The sequence below is a fragment of the Aquila chrysaetos genome, chromosome 22 (genome assembly GCF_900496995.4).
Source record: "Aquila chrysaetos chrysaetos chromosome 22, bAquChr1.4, whole genome shotgun sequence".
Taxonomy (NCBI): domain Eukaryota; kingdom Metazoa; phylum Chordata; class Aves; order Accipitriformes; family Accipitridae; genus Aquila; species Aquila chrysaetos.
In genome coordinates, this window is record NC_044025.1 from 2485427 (window position 1) to 2501102 (window position 15676).

The window sequence follows — 15676 nt, forward strand, 5'->3', positions numbered from 1 at the left end:
GGAGGGGTTTTCGCAGCTATTTCTACTCACTGGGTAGTTGATTTGAAGGTGGGAAATCAATTAGAATAGAAACTCTTCTCTCTGTTTATAAGGAGTGAGAGAGTAGGACAGGATGATATCTAGCAGCTGTAGGATTTGGAGATCTCTGGAAAGTGATACCATTCAGCTTCATTCAGTAACACATATATGCAATGCATACCTGTTTGGATAGACGTCTTTTATTTTTCTAAGGTGTCAAGGAGAAAAAAGGTCAGAAAATTGCTTAAATATAAACTTGTTTTTATATTTTTTAATTGAGTTTCATTTCCCAAATTCAACTTAATACAAACAATAAGTAAAAAATTAATTTCTCTAGGAAAAAAGCTATTAAGAATATGATTCTGTATTAACAGCATGTGAAGCTGCATAATTGCTTACATATGTATTGCTCCGGTGCGTGCTCCCAGTTGTTGAATAGTATCAAATTATAGGAATCAAAGAGAATCAACTATTTTTAAGGGAAGTGTCTAGAAACTACATATTGAAACATGATTAAAATTCAGGATTTCCAGCTTGCTCATTTAAATCAGCAATTTTAATCACATTATTCAAGTCAACCCACCCTCAAACACACTTTATGAATAATACTTCAAAATACCCCAAACTAAACAAGACTGAAGACCTCATCCTGTCTCAAACGTCTGGAATATTTTAAAGTGACTACGCCAGTCTTTTTGCTGAAAACAGAGACATCTTTCTTGGTTTATTTAATAAAGCAGTATGTTTGTCCTGCTGTGGCATGAACCTGTGCTGCTGTGTACAGTGGCGAGAAGAAATCCCTGTAGCAACGAAAACTGCTTAAATACATCAAGGCTGAGGTTTGTGCTCTGGGGTTTGGATGGTCTCAGTCAAATCTCGTTTAGGAAAGTGTGAAGAAGTAGAAGCAGGAAAGGTTTGTGTCTTTTCTGATGGCAGTCTCCTTAATTTGGTTGTGCTGGGTTTGTGAGCTCATGCATGCCGGGGTTCGCGTTTTATTTACTGCTTGCTGAAAATAGAAACTGGGAGGACTGGTCACACAGGAGTCGCTCAGCCCTTCTGGAGGCTGGTCCGTTGCTTTTCCTTTTGATGTTTCTTTTAAGCAAAGCCCATCAGCCTCATTCCTCTCCCCTGGCAACCGAGTGAACTGATGTGGCCAGATGCACCGGGATCACAACAGCCAGAATATACTGTACTCTTCTAATGGGGACATTTATTTCTGCCTGTGTCTGACAATTCAGGAGTTGCTTCAGTGAGTGCTGTGGTTGTAAACTGGGCTGTCCCAGTGCTTGTGACCCAGCGAGGAAAGCCGCTGGCTTTGGAAGGGAAGGACCCGGCTCGCCCCTCGCTTTCTCCCCTAAGTGGTGTTCGTGCCCATGGAGGAGGAAGACATCCTCATGTATCTGTATGTTCGGCATGCAATGCCAGCGGGAAGATGCTCCTCTATCTAGACGTATAGATTAAAGCTCCCACGTATCACGAGTAAAGGAGCAGGAGGAGGTTTTTGTCCGTTGGTGGAAAGTGTGCCAAGTGTGGAGGAGGTACCTCTAGCCTGTCCTTGTATAGTTTAAGATGGTAAGATAATTGTGTCTATCCTCTTGCTTATCCAACCAATGCAACTTCCTATAGACAGGGCATGGAAGAAAGAAAGAAGACCTATCAGAAATGCACCCTGTTCTAATAGAAAATCCTCCAAAATGGATTTTTGGTTTTTCTAAATGCATTTATACCTGCTGGATGGCTTTAGGCTTTGAAATGTTTTTGTCTGAATTGTGACAAACATCCCAGTCTTATGTAGGAAGTACCAGGTCCTTTGATCAGTGAAATGTCTCTTTGGTCTTGAACAGGGAGGGATCAATCTGGTTGTTCCCGAGACTAGAGGATTTTTGTCTTTGAGAACACGTATTTATTGTACAAATTAATTATCCTTGTCTTTGCTTCCCTTTGGTAGGAGATGCTACCTGTCTCCTGCATGCTGTGTTATTTTATCCTAGGCATCTTCATAGGTAAAAGGAAACAGATAAAGAGAGAGAGGAGCATGAGCAGCTGTGTGTCTGTTTGTCCGTCTGTGTGCAGCTAAGACCTCTGTATTCATTCAGCTGTGACCCCGCTCTCCTAAGCAGACAGATTTCTTGCGTTAAAAGATGAAGCAACATCAAGAAGCACCCAAATATTGCCATCTCTTCATCCCAGTGTGACAGCTGGCTGTTGTGACATGTTCGTGGTGAATCGTGACCAAGAAAAAACAGTCTGAATTTCTCCTCTTTTCTGCATTTAAAACCAAAGCTTAATGTATTCCTTGTGTTTTTGTTGGTGGATAGTAGTGATCATATATTCCTTTTAATACAATATTTCCAAACCAACACAGCCTCGCCTCGGTACACTTGCTATTCAGCGTACCTGGCTGTACTCTGCGGTATGCTTTGATTTCACTTTGGCAGCTGTATTTTATGCTCTACCCCAATCAGCAACCAATTCCCCTTTCTCCAAATAGTCTCCAAATCCGCTCCTGATGTAGAGTTTTAGTGCTCTCTTAAGAACTGGCCCGGGAGGGAGGAGGGAGCTGGTGGTCTGCTGGGCTCGGGGTCGCTCCTCCCCTGCGGCATGGAGCCAGCCCAGCTCCGCGGGGACGCGTTCAGTGGGTCAGGGTGGCATCTGTGCGAGGTTGAATGGGCACTTGGGTCAAAGGGGCACTGCTGGAGGGGAGAGTGGTTGGCGGTGGATAGCCCGCTCCTGTTCACTGTGCGGGGCCAGGCTCACTCGGGTAGGAGTGTGCGCCTTCAGCTCGCCCTTCGTGCGTGAAGGTGAAATAATGCATGTGCCCTAAAATAATCTGACCTTTGTTTGTAGGTCAAGCTGTTCCTGCAGGGTCACACGTACGATTAAATCTGCAGACGGGAGACAGGGAAGCCAAGCTCCCAGATAGCGAAAATGGAAGGAGTGACACGAGAGAAGAGAGAAGAAGAAAAAGGTACAGTGATGCAAAGCATCAGAAGTGGGTGGGCTGTGGGTTTCATGTCTTTTATTAGGGGCCGGATTCCCTGATGCACTCAATTGCTGTCTCTTCCTGAGACTTAATTGCTGGTTTAAGAGTTCAGCAGTGCTGAGAACTAAGCCCCGTCCTTTGTGATCCCTTCCGGGTGGCAATAGAGGTGCCCTGAGCGTATATTCAGAGACACCTTCATGGCTTCTCATGCCACAACGCTGAAACTAAATTTGCAATGTGGCTTCTTCGAACGACATTTATTCCTTTGTAATGTCTGCAGCAATCGGTCTGAAACTACTTTCTGAGCTTGAACTGTCAGACCAGTTGTGAGGGGCTCGCTTTGTGTTGACCTGAGCCATATAACATTGTTTTCAGCTGGGTGCAGTCAGTAGGATTGCAGCATTCATTTACACATCAGTTACTACTGATGTTCTCCTTAGATCACAGCCTTCCCTGCACCTACATTTTTTAATTTGTTTTAAAAGTTTCACTGGCGCTGACTTTCCCCTTGGCACCCTCCTAACAAAGACAGGTTTAGTTACTATGGGGAACTTTCTTTCCTAAAGTGCATGGGATTTACCACCGCTTCCCTCACTTCCCTAGTTACTCCTGTTCGGAGCATGGAGAAGCTCTTTAGTTTCCTGATGTCTCAAAGGCTGGCTTTCTTTTTTTCTGTGCAAGAGTGTTTAAGGCCCAGATAAGTTCCCTGAACAAATGAGATCAATGTAAAGAGCAACACAACATGGTTTTAAGCATTTCTGTGTAATTTCTGCTTGGATTTACCCTTGCCCTAACTGTGTGTGTGATGATCATCAGCACTTCAGCTGTAGATCTCCCTGTTAAAGCTTGCAAGTCCTTACCAATGATCTAGTGGCACAATGGTGCTTTTTTGTTTTTCCTCTGAAACATTTCCTGCTTTTCTATATTGCTACATGAAATTCAGAGGCATAAATTAAGCAGCTCTTTCTGTTGTGTTAGGATTTGAGATTTTGAGCTGGCATGCAGATTACAGAGCCTTTTTTCTCAGGGTAAAGTGTCTGCAAACCACACACAAAAGGTAGCACTCGGACTAATCTTTTCTTGAGTGTGGAGTTTTTCTGTGTGTTTTAAGTGAGATGCATGGAAATCCAGCACTCTTAACTCCTTTTCTCCTAACGTTATCCATTGCTAGTATATCACGATGAAAACATTACAGGTACAATCGTTCACTCATAAAATGTTTTGTTTTGTTTCCTCTGCAAGGCTCGGCAAGGTGGATGTTGACTCAAATTCATTCACGGCCCAGGAGCTGAAAAAAGCGTTGGCTAAAATGAAGGAGAATGAAAAGGCAGAAAGAAAGGTAAGGGGAGTTCCTTGTTTCTAAAGCAATGCACACTATACAGGTGCGAACACCCTGCATTGCATGTCTCAGAAATATGATGGTTAAAGTAATTGCTTGAGAAAATATTGTGCAGACTAATCTTCTTGTAAATATGGACCTAAAATACCTTTGCTAGCCTGTTAGTAATATAGTTCCCTGGGAAACTCTCACCTCTTTTTGTACTAATCCTGGGTTTGTTGTAAAAATTAAGAACTCTTGTTCAGGTCCGTTTTATTCATTTCAAACTTAAAGGCCTTGTGTTGCAAGCTGCTTATAAGTACTTAAGTATATCTGCACAGTTCAGGGTGTTTCTCGGTAATAATTATCCCGTGAGCTGTCAGGGGAGAGGGGCTGCAGCGGTGGAATGGGCTGGGATCAGCAGTTCAACGACAGATCAGCCATCAGATGCTGCTGCTTTCTGGTCTTTACTCAAGTGAGTGGGATCTCAACTAGCAAACCAGACATACAATGTCCACATAACCATCCTCATGAGCCATTCAGACACCGAATTTCTTACTGCTATTCTTGGTGTACCAAAGCTAAAGTGAGGCTATGGGATCTTTCCTGAACCCAAAGCAGGTATGGTCAGTGAGCTCTCCGATGTGATGCTGCTCCCCTAAGTTTTCTGATACCAATGTGACTAGACCTGAAGTAATAATGCAAAAAAGTAACTTGCAAATGCTTGTGTGTACCCACGGGCTGATTTCCTTTCCATTGTTATTTTTATCCATTATTTTGATTTATTTGTTCAACTGCTGCTTGGTTCACAAAAATGTCTCCAGACCCCCAAAGTGGACTGGATTGCAGCATGATGGTGTTTGTAAAGGAAGTTATTTTGCTGTTCACTGTCCTCCTAAGTGTGAGTAAGTACAAAAAGTGTTGTGTAGCCAAGGCACTTCTTTTCTGGATTCAGTGATGGTGACAAGCCACTGGACATAACATCCCCTGCCACTGGCACAGCTGGATCCAGAAGTGATCTTGTGGTTTAAGTTTCCAATCTCATGCCTTGGGTAGTAAAAACCAAGTGGCTGTGGTGAAGCATAGGCTGAAATTTCCTTATATAAGCTGTAAGTTTCCCATTTAGTTATAAATAGTCCACAACCAAAGTAAAATTGTAAAATTGAATACAAGTGCTGCTTTCAGCCCTCTCCAGGCTTGGAGCTGGTCCACAGTCACTGGCATGACACTGGTGCGATGATATGTGACTCATCAGGTGGACCACAGCCTTTTTTTTCCTCTTCCACTCATCAGTATTTCCTTAGGCCCTAGCTCCTCCTGCTGCCTTGACGTTGTCTCAGTCAAAGGAAAACTGAGGTAGGAGTCAAGTCTCTAAAGTCTTGGAGACGCATAAAGTCTTTTTTTTTCCCCTATCTGGTACCAGGGCATTATTTCATTTTCTGTAAGATTATTTGTGTAGCAGCCAGCATTACTGATAGCAGGACTTCTTGAAATGAGTGTCATTTAAATGCAAAAATTAGTGGCACTCTATTGTGTGAAAATAAACCATATTTTAAAAAACCCTGTTAGAATAGCTATTGTCCCAGCAACTGGGCTAAAACCAGCTACATCTAATGGACCTAAAGTACTCCATTTAAAATCACTCCTGCAGGGAGCAAATTCATCCTCAAAGTAACTGTGTCAAAGTAAACTGAGTTACGCCAAGCGTGTTCCCATCTACGCTCTTGCAAAAGCAATTCTGTGTGGTTGGGATGAGGATGGTGTTCTGCGTTACCGCATGGTATCTATAGTAATTAGGCAGTCATTAGCACCGGTTGTACGGCTGCTGTTAGGTTGACAGTGCTTTCACTTCCATCGATCTTTTTTTTTCCTCCAACGGCTCGAGACCTCGGCTTCTGTTCACACGCAGGGGAGTGGGGCAGTGCTTGCTGGGGGGAGCACTGCACGTGTAAACCCTCTAGTTGGGGGTCACTCCTGTATAAAAATGTATTTTGGTATTTGTGTTCATGACAGAATCCCTTTCAAAAGGCGCTTTCTTGCTTTCTCCTGCTTTTGGGGCAGCCCATCTTCAGCACAGCCGCTGTCCCCTGCAGCAGCAGGCTCTGTCCCTGCCTGTCCCAGCGCCACCAGTGCTGATGCTGGAGAATGGGTCCCTGCTGGCTCTGGGGCTTTCTCAGATCTCTGGCAGTACCTTTTCCTTCTCACCACATGCTTTTCCGCTCTTGGTTCATTGCAGCCCTTGGGGTGCTGTCTGTATGAGGAAGACCGGCCGTGCTGTGGGACGAGCTATCTCCTGGCCAAGCCCCATGGCACAGCACTTCAGCTACCCCCATCTTATAGCTGGTCCTCCCGCTTTGCTTTCTGACAGCTTCTGTCCCCGACAATGAGTGCATACATTTCCACGAGAGATAAAGCCATCCTGAAACATGTTAAGTGATTGGGAGGACGAAAGCATCTTCCTACGTGTCCAAGGAGATCTCCTTGATGTCACTGGCCTGGAGTCACTGGGCAGTTCAGGCTGGACAGGACCTCAGGAGGTCTCCAGCCCCATCTCCAGCTCCAAGCAGGGTCAGCTGTGAGATTTGGGGAGGTTGCTCAGGGCTTTTTGCAGTCAGGCCTTGAGAACTTCCACTTGCAGGCAAACGGAGGACAGCAGTGCTATGCGTCTGGGCTTGATGGTGTTTTGGAAGGCACATAGGACGTAGAAATGGTGTACAAAGCCCTAGGTACAAGCTCAGCTCCTTGGGGAGTGCTTACTGGTACCCAAGGTGGGTGTCTTACAGATACTGGGTTCCTGGGCTTCTCAGAAGGACCCTCCAATGCTGCCCCCGCATCTCTGATGCACAGTGGTAAATCCGTTTGCATAGACAGCCAGGGTTCCCCTTGTAAATCTGGGGCTGGGGTTTCTTTCTATGACTTTCTTGGCTCTCTTTATCACCTGCCTTCATATCTGATTTCCTCCTTCTGCTTTCAAGGCCCACGAGGAAGAGGTGAGGAAGAAGTTTCGGCCCATAGAGCAGCTGAAGGAGGAGTTTGAAAAGCTGAACATGAAGATGGAAACAGACTATGAAATTATGGTTAAATTAATCAGCAAATTCAACAGCTCTGCCTCCACGCTGGATGAAAAAGTAGCGGCGCTTTATGATCTTGAATATTATGTTCACCAGGTAACAAAAATGCATTAGTAACTACTGTGTAAAATCCAGGGGATACGGTGTCATAAACGTGGTTTTATTTTTCTTATCGGTATCAGGTAATACAAATTGCTTAATTATCATAATCCTGGGACAATAACAGACAGCAGAGGGCTACTGCAGGCTTATTTTATATCGAAGTTTGAATAAATCATTGCTTGTGCCAGTAGCGAGCAGTTTCCTGCAGGTTAGCGTTGCCTGGTTTGTTGTCTGTTCTCAGGCTTTTTTTCTTGCCCTCTCTTTTTCTTCTTTTATATGCTTAATGTTACAAAATGGGGTTTTATCTGCCATTTTTTGGTAAGTAGAGTGGTGGTTGCTAAGAAAATAATTATTTTCTCGTTCCTTCCATGGAAAGCCTCTGTGGTTGCAAGTAGGTGCCCTTACATCAATTTGCAGAGAATGTCTTTGTACTGGGGAAGACAACAGCCACCCAAACCCCTGTATTTTGTCTTGGCGTGAGTAAGAAATGGCATGTAGAGCCTCTCTCACAGCTGTGCTGGTGGTGACAATGACTGAAGGCTCAGGTGAATGGCAAGTTGCTGAGCATCAGCTGAGCTGTGCTCATCAGCTCTGTGTGAGGTTGAATATATTTCCTGAAATCTCGCTTCCTCAGTTTTATGCTCACACTTTTTCCCCCCTCCCTCTGATCTCTCTTGCTCTGCTTTCAGCTCGCACATTTTTACCTCCTGTTGGTTGCAGGCTGCAGGGACACTGCTCTCCTCCTTTGTGCTTAGTGCCTTCCCATGCTGCACCCGCTTCGGTGGGTGTCTGGGCATCGAGGCTGTGTTCTGCCTCATGGGAAAGGACTGGGCTTCTCCCTCCCCAGCGACTGGGAGAGTCTGGAGTGGACTGGGAGAGTTTCCAGTGTCGCTCTCAGTAACTATCATTTCAGAGGGTGAATGGGACAACTCTTGGGAGATGCCAGTGCAAGACCTTTCACTGGAATGGCACTTAAAACCAAACGTGGTATTTTGGAGGAAGGTAGCTGAAGGAATGCGCTGCTGAGAGAGGGAGTCCATGTACCATCTAATAGAAGTGTTATTTCCAGGGCTCTTTGTCTTGAATTTCCACACTAAATCTCTGTCATACACATGCAGAGGCTTCCTTGCTGTTTGTTCTCAATGCTTTTGTTTCACTGACGGCATTTGTCTGACTCAGAGAATAAGTATGAACAATGGGTGCCCAAAGAGCTTCATATTTATACTCAGGGCTAATTCTGTCTGGTTACGGGTGCCAGAGTATCAGGCCAGCATGCTAAAAAGCAACCCCCAAACACCCTGGGATGCTTTGGATTCCAGCATAACGGTCTGGACCATTCCAGCATAAAATCCCACCTGCTTGCAGCATGGGATAGGGCAAACAATTTCAAAAAGGCAAGAGGAGCAGGGAAGCAGTCCCAGCTCCCTGTGCGGGGACTGGAGCATCAAAGGGAACCACATCCAGCATCAAAGGGGTCAGAAAGAGGGAAATGGCAGGGAGGCTGGCAGGGAGCACAGAGGACTCCTTTGTGCATCGATCACAACGTTGCTCTGTGCCCGCGCTGTCGGGGCAGATGGCTGGGCAGCACCTTCTCATCAGGCAGGAAGCTGATAAGAAATATGACTTGTCTCTAAGCCAGCATGGCTTTTCCTCCTCTTTCTTCTTCCAGCCAGTTGAACGCGTCCAGAGCATTATCTCTGCTTGGTACTGACTTTAGCAGCACTGGCTTAATGTAATTACTGAATAGCAGCCAAATACGCTTGTGCCGCATAACCCTGGAAGGGCTGAACTTGTCAGGAGTCTTCCGTGGCGAGCCACAGCCGTGCCGCTGGAGGACAGGGATCCTTGCAGGTGTGGGTGGCCCAGGGCAGCGTGCACCCACGTGTGGGACCGGTGACGGCTCTGCTACTCCCTCTTCCCCCAGACTCCATCTGAATGGTAACGTGCCATGGCTTTTGATAATCGTTCAGCTTCCAGGCATCCTGCTGCTGCCTCTGGGGCACCAAATGGTCTGTCGAATGGAAAATGCCATGCCCTGTAGGGTTTGCAAGCAAAGGATGCTCTCCGCTCTGTGGCGTGGTCATGAGCATCCTGGAGCGCTGGGATGTGAAGCAGCACGTGCCTCCGAACTTGCTGCGAGGGAGCGGAAGGGAAGCCATGGCCGGTGCTGAGCCGGGGGAGAGATGCTCTCTCCTGCTCTTGAAGAGTCAGCCCAAGGGCTCTGTGTTTGCTCAGCTTTTTGTTGCCAGCTCTGGTTTGCTTCTCATCAGTCAGGATTCAACTTGGCATGTTTGGGAGCCCATCTTGGAGAAAGAGCAGGAAGGTTTGGCTTGCTAGGTTATCTGTAATGCATAGAAACCAAATGCAAATGTGAAGAGGCCAGAGCATAACTCATTTATAAACAGAATTCACGGTGCTTGCACAGCAGTGTGCGGAGCCAAGACCCGTTCTCATGCGTTGCAGGCTCTTTCTCTCAATTATTTACTCTCCTTATCTTTCTCTCTCCCCTCCTCTGACATGCTACACCATTTCTCACTGCTAATTTCCACTCCGTTGCGTACGGTTGACATGCTGCTTTTCCTTGCTCTCATTTTCTAACATTTTCTCTTCTCGCCTTCCCTCCCTGTTTTCTTTCTCCTTCGATTCAAAGCCGCTCCCTGAATAACTGCTGTCATATTTGCTCTTCTCCCATCCCTCTCCTCGCCCACCTTGCCTGTGTACTTTACTCAAGAGCTCTTTTGATCTTTGGCTTTCTTCTGTGCCGATTTCAGTGGACTGAAAGAAGGCGCGAGCTGCTGCCTCGCAGCATCCTCCACTCCCCAGAGAGGTTAATACCTTCAAGTTGTTGAGTTTGGGGGTTTTGTTGGTTTTAAAACAGTGAGTGAGAGAAGGAGCTCTCACAACAGACTCCAGTTAAAAAAAATAAATACTTGTTCAAAATAAGCTTTACAGCACAATCTGTATTCTGCGGTTGAGGTGTCTCGCTAGTGCTGGCCTGAAGGACTCCGGTGCTGATGAGGTTACAATGACGGTTGGTTTTACCATGACTGATGCTGGATGCAGACTCCTGCCTGTCTATGCATTCCCTCTTGAGCAGAAGTCAACGTCCAATTCCAGCGTTAAAACAGCCTGAGAGTTTTTACAGAGGCTGAGCAATAAAAGGACCCACTGGTAGCTGAAATTGGGTTGCTGCATAGATTTCTTTGTAGACAAAGATGGTCCTGCAGAAAAGTAAGAGTTCTGGCAGGTCCAGTTTATGGGGACAGTGAAAAGAATAGGATCTGAAAGGATACAAAAGCTGCTGCAAATCCTGAATCAGCCCCAGCAGACCTGCAGAGATCGGCTTTCTGTCACCGGCTTTGCAGAGGGACAGCAAGCAGTGGGTATTGTCCCACTGGGGAGAAGAGACAAGCTGTAGCTCCCCAGGTCCTACTTTGGTAAAGACATACCCGTAGGACATAAAGCTAAGTAGCTTCTTCATTCTCCTGGGTACCTAAAATATCTGACTTATGGCCAATTTTGGTGGAGGTACACAGTTGAGATAAAAATAACACTGAGCATGAAGTCACTGTCGACTAAAAGAGCATTCAGGCTGGAGCACAGTGCCTGGGCCTGACATACCCTGAACGCCTTGTGGTGTTTGTCCTGTCCCACCCCATTGGTGGGGTCTGCTTGCTAAAGCTGGGGAGGTCCGTTTGCCTGGCTGATAACTCGTTTTTATGTTCTGTTTCCATCTGCCAACAGATACTGTTGTCTCCCTATCTTTCAGGGAGGAGAAACGTTGAAATTCTAAAACTGAATTTTTTGCACACGCAGTTCTAAGCGTTCATCAGATTCCCTTTTAAACTGCCAAAAAAATCCTTGAAAACCAAAATGCATTAATTTGACTTTGGACCGAATTTTGTACTTGAAGCACTTTGCACTGTTTCTCTAAATTTTGTTTGCGAGCCACTCAGAGCCCTTTTCTAATCTCCTCTCCAAGAACAGATGCCCACTGTGATTTGTGCCTGGTTAGCCCCAAGTCTGGTTAAAGTCAAAGATGGATGAATCCCTACTAATGTTTAAACTTTTCCCTACTGGCAGTTAGTCCAATATTGTCCGCTTTAGAAAAATCATTGCTCAGGCTGCCCCAAGGGAAAGCTCCTGTCTGACCCTTACAAGCAGGGACTGGCTTTTTTTTTTCATGTCTGCATGAAATTGTTGATGGTACTCATGAAGAACACCCAGACCTCCCCATGCGCCTCGCTGCGAGTAGAGGTGATGCTGCCCGTGTACCTGCTGCTGACAGGTACTTAAACATTCCTAACTCCTGGTGCTACAATTAGAGCATCAATTAATTAATTGCATTTGCAGAACATACAATTCCCTGGTTTCCCAGTAAAGGCCTGCTTAGGTGAGAGAGCAAAGAACTGGGGTTTTTTGACATCATTGGATTTACTGAATTTTTAACATCACCTGAATTACTGAAATATGCGTGAAGAATAGTTTTGATAGCTAATCAAAGTATTTGAGTTTTCAGTGATGCCTTCTGCATGTAGTAATAGCCACCTGTCAGTAGACTGCGCTTCTGCAACCAGGACATCCACTGCTCGCGGACAGTATTGTACAAAATTCAAGCCACAGTCATTCCCTCTTAATTTTTAATTGCTTTTAAAATTCAGTGCTGGTTAGACTGGGAGGGAGGAGATGCTGTGCTTTCTGAAGCAAGGTGTTCTTGAAGAGTTGTTGAGTGGAATCTGGCTGGGGGTTTTGTACTGATGGGGACCTGCTTTCTCCCAGGTGGACAATGCTAAGGACTTCCTCTCCATGGGCGGACTCCAGCTTGTGATCAATGGGCTGAACAGCACCGAGGCCACACTGAAGGAGCATGCTGCCTTCGTCCTGGGAGCTGCACTGTCCAGGTGAGCTCTGTCCCACCTTGAGTGGGAGGGTGAAAACCTCGGGAGACCAGACCGGGTCCGTGCTTCTCTTCATGTCTCTTGATTTATTCCTAATAGCAAGAGCTGAAAGCTTCTCTCGTCCTGCAACACACCAAATTGCCTTCTCCACTGCCTAGCCCTTTCCTTGCAACGCCACCTACCCTGGTCTTCTCCTCAGTGCATCCTCATCCTGCTTGTTAGGCTTAGCTAGAGCTAATTTGGTGTGGAAGCTCTGATTGTTTCTCGATTTTCCTGGGCTCCTTGTTTTTACAAAGTCCAAGGGGAATAATTCTGCCTCCCCTCCTCTCTTGGCAGCCCTCTCAGGGCGGAGATCTTAAGGATGGTGCGGTTGTGAGCACCCCAGGGAGCACCTTTCTTCCTCCTTCTCCTTGCTCCCAGGCCGCTTTAGGATAACGAGATGCTGATTTCGGAAATACAAGCGTGGTCTTTGGAGGGGGTTTTTAGCCCCGTGGGCATGTGCCTCTGACCCACAGGCATAATCAAAGCGCTGTCGATTAGACATGGGGTTAGGAATGGGGTCAGCAGACGGAATCAAGAAGAGACTGGTCTGAAGGATGTTTGTGGTTCATTGGAAGGTGGCTGTTGCCCAAAGGAGCCCAGTTGGCCTCATGCTAGGGCATAGCATGTAGTGCTACAGGTGGTACTGTGTGGGCTCAATGGGTTTTATCGGTGCCCTTTTTGGTTTACGGGTTTTGGGGCTTTAGGGTGTGTGTGTTGCATGTTCACATGTGCAGAGACTTTAGAAATGCATTGGATGGACCCAAACTTCAAGGTCAGAAGTGCAGAGTGAAGACTGAAAGTCAGGACCGTTATATCTGCATATTTCTATGCCTAAAAATACAGTCATCTTCTCCACCATTATAAATTATTTATCACTTAGTCTAATATATTGTCTACAAATCTGCATTTCTTTTGCAATCTTGTATGTGGTACAGTTGGTCCTCAGTGTGTGTGAAGTAATATGGCCTTGTGGACAGCAGCAGGTACCCAGATTTACACCAGGAAAGGATCCAGCTTATATTTTGAAACAGAGTTTGACTTATTGATCACAGGAAGATGTGCTCTTTCACATCAGAAACACAGACCCACTCTTCATGTTCTGGTGTATCTTAATGTTTGAAGCAATATTGCAATTGTTTCCTCAGGTTCTTTAATAGCATGTAGACTCTTAATGATACGTTTCATAAAGAGAAAATCATGTAGAGGCTTTGGGAACATTTGCAGGTAACCTGCAAAATGACGAGGGCTATTAAATCGCTTCTTTCTTGATTTAGCTAATGTGACATGATCAAGACTCAAGAAATTAATTGTATCGTGAGTGTGTAGCAATGGCCACAAAACTAGTGGTTTTATATACTATTCCTCAATTAATTGCAAATGCCTTTCTTTGGACAGAAACAATCTCTTTTTTCTAATATGACAATATTAAAACACTGCTTTGGAAACTTTTAGACCTTTTTTTGTTTAAACGACATTCTGACAGATGGTAATTTTGAGTGGTTTGGATGATGTATTGTCTGAGAGCTCAGTTCCAAAATGCGAGGAGTATTATGCCTGGATGTTGGGTTTGCTTTTTTTTCCCCTTACTGTGCTTAAGCTTTCTCAATAGACACCTACATGCCAACTCGTCTGCTTTGTGCTATCTGCTTAATTTGTTTGTTCGTACATTTTCTCAGCTTACTCCGTGCTCCATTTAAACTGCCGCGGGCATTTCAAGTACTTCACGCTAAGCATTTTCTGATGTCTGTGTTTTTCTGAGGGGTTGTTTTTTATTTCCTTCACTCATGTTGTTCCTAGGGGCCTCAGTTAGGTGGTAGGACTTTCCAGTAAATGCCCAGAGGTGCCACAGCTCACTGTGCTGTAGGGGCACAATCTGATGTGTACTCGTGTGCCTGGGGCTGGTAGCGGATTGTACGCTGGATGCTGAGCCATGCCTGGGCAAGAGGTGATGGTCCGCTGCTCACCAAATGGGTCTGTGGCTACCTCCCAGGTCTCTTCAGCCAGGTTGGCTTAGGCCAGCGGTTTCAAGCCAGGCAAACCTTCCCAGAGGAAAATCAGGGCATGATCATAGCAGTTCCTTGGCCCAGCCCGGGAGGTCATTAACTGCTGGCACAGCTGAATCTGGAAGAGGGAGTTTGGTGTTGTCTGTAGGCAAGTTGTTTTATGCAGGAGAAAACCACTGGACACAGAGCAGTCTCAGACGTGCTTGGGTCACATCCAGAACTTTTTCAACTCTTAAAAATACCCAGGTCTCCTCCAGATTTTTGTTGTTCTTAACACCAGTCAGGTAGTGAAGCAGGTAAGGGATGAAGCAACCAGCTGCATCACCCAGGTCTTGCCTGCACGCAGTCCAGCTGGGACCCGTCTCAGAGGTCTGGCTGTGCTGAAATCTGGTTTGGGATAAGAGTTTTCAAGTGGATCAACATCTTGAGCCAATGGGCCAGGTGGCTGGCCAAGACATTGGATCAGCAAAGGCAGTAGGAGGAGAAAGTGGAGGAGGAGAAGGCACAGCCGGGGCAGCTCAGGATTTCTCCCTCCTGGTACCGCTCCGATTTATTTGGGTTAAACTGGACCTGAGAAGCAGCCTTAGCACAGCAGAGTTTGGTCCTCAAGGCAAAGGGTCCCAGGGTCTAGCTGCCAGGGTGCTGCCTGCATGGATGCTGTCCTCCCGGCATCCATCTGCCCCTATCTGTGAGCCTCTGCCATAGAAGAGGGTGACCTGATATGGAAGAAATCAAGATTTCAACTCTTGTTTCTCTTATATGTCCTTCATTTTAGGCATTTGGGTTTTAATCACCGAGTCTGTGACCAAATCAAACATCATTCCATCTGGTAGAGTTTTCTGAGCAGTGCCCTTATTGCAACTCTAAAACCTCATCACAGTCTTACTGTTTTTAAACCTTTAACAAAATGTTTTCTGTTCAGCAGTTTGCAAAAGTAAACTTCATTTGAACAATCCTCAAGTGCTCTGATTGCAAATAAAAGTTAAATTCACTAACAAAAATAATTGCTAGGCATGTGGGATTGTACATTTAGGTATCCATAATTCACTAACAGTATATGCCAATACACAACATTATCTGGATTTTCAGTGATTGCATTAGCATAAAAGCATGTTAGGGTTTATCCAGTGGTACTAACATTTAAATATATATAAGTATGAAATATTAAGATACAGCATTTTGGAGGCAAGTAAAACTACTGTCTGTAAAATGTTCTTGCATATTTTTGAAGGTACACTCTA

At 45.6% G+C, this 15676-nt stretch overlaps 1 protein-coding gene across 5 annotated transcripts in view; it reads left to right on the plus strand.

Moving 5' to 3' along the window:
- SIL1 (SIL1 nucleotide exchange factor) overlaps positions 1-15676 on the plus strand; it is a 100706-nt gene that overhangs the window by 50960 nt on the left and 34070 nt on the right. For all 5 annotated transcript variants that reach the window (XM_029998177.2, XM_029998180.2, XM_041119367.1 and 2 more), the window contains 4 exons: positions 2866-2986; positions 4244-4340; positions 7295-7486; positions 12272-12393. In XM_029998177.2, coding sequence (XP_029854037.1) covers positions 2866-2986; positions 4244-4340; positions 7295-7486; positions 12272-12393 — 532 coding nt within the window. The remainder of the gene's footprint in view (positions 1-2865; positions 2987-4243; positions 4341-7294; positions 7487-12271; positions 12394-15676) is intronic.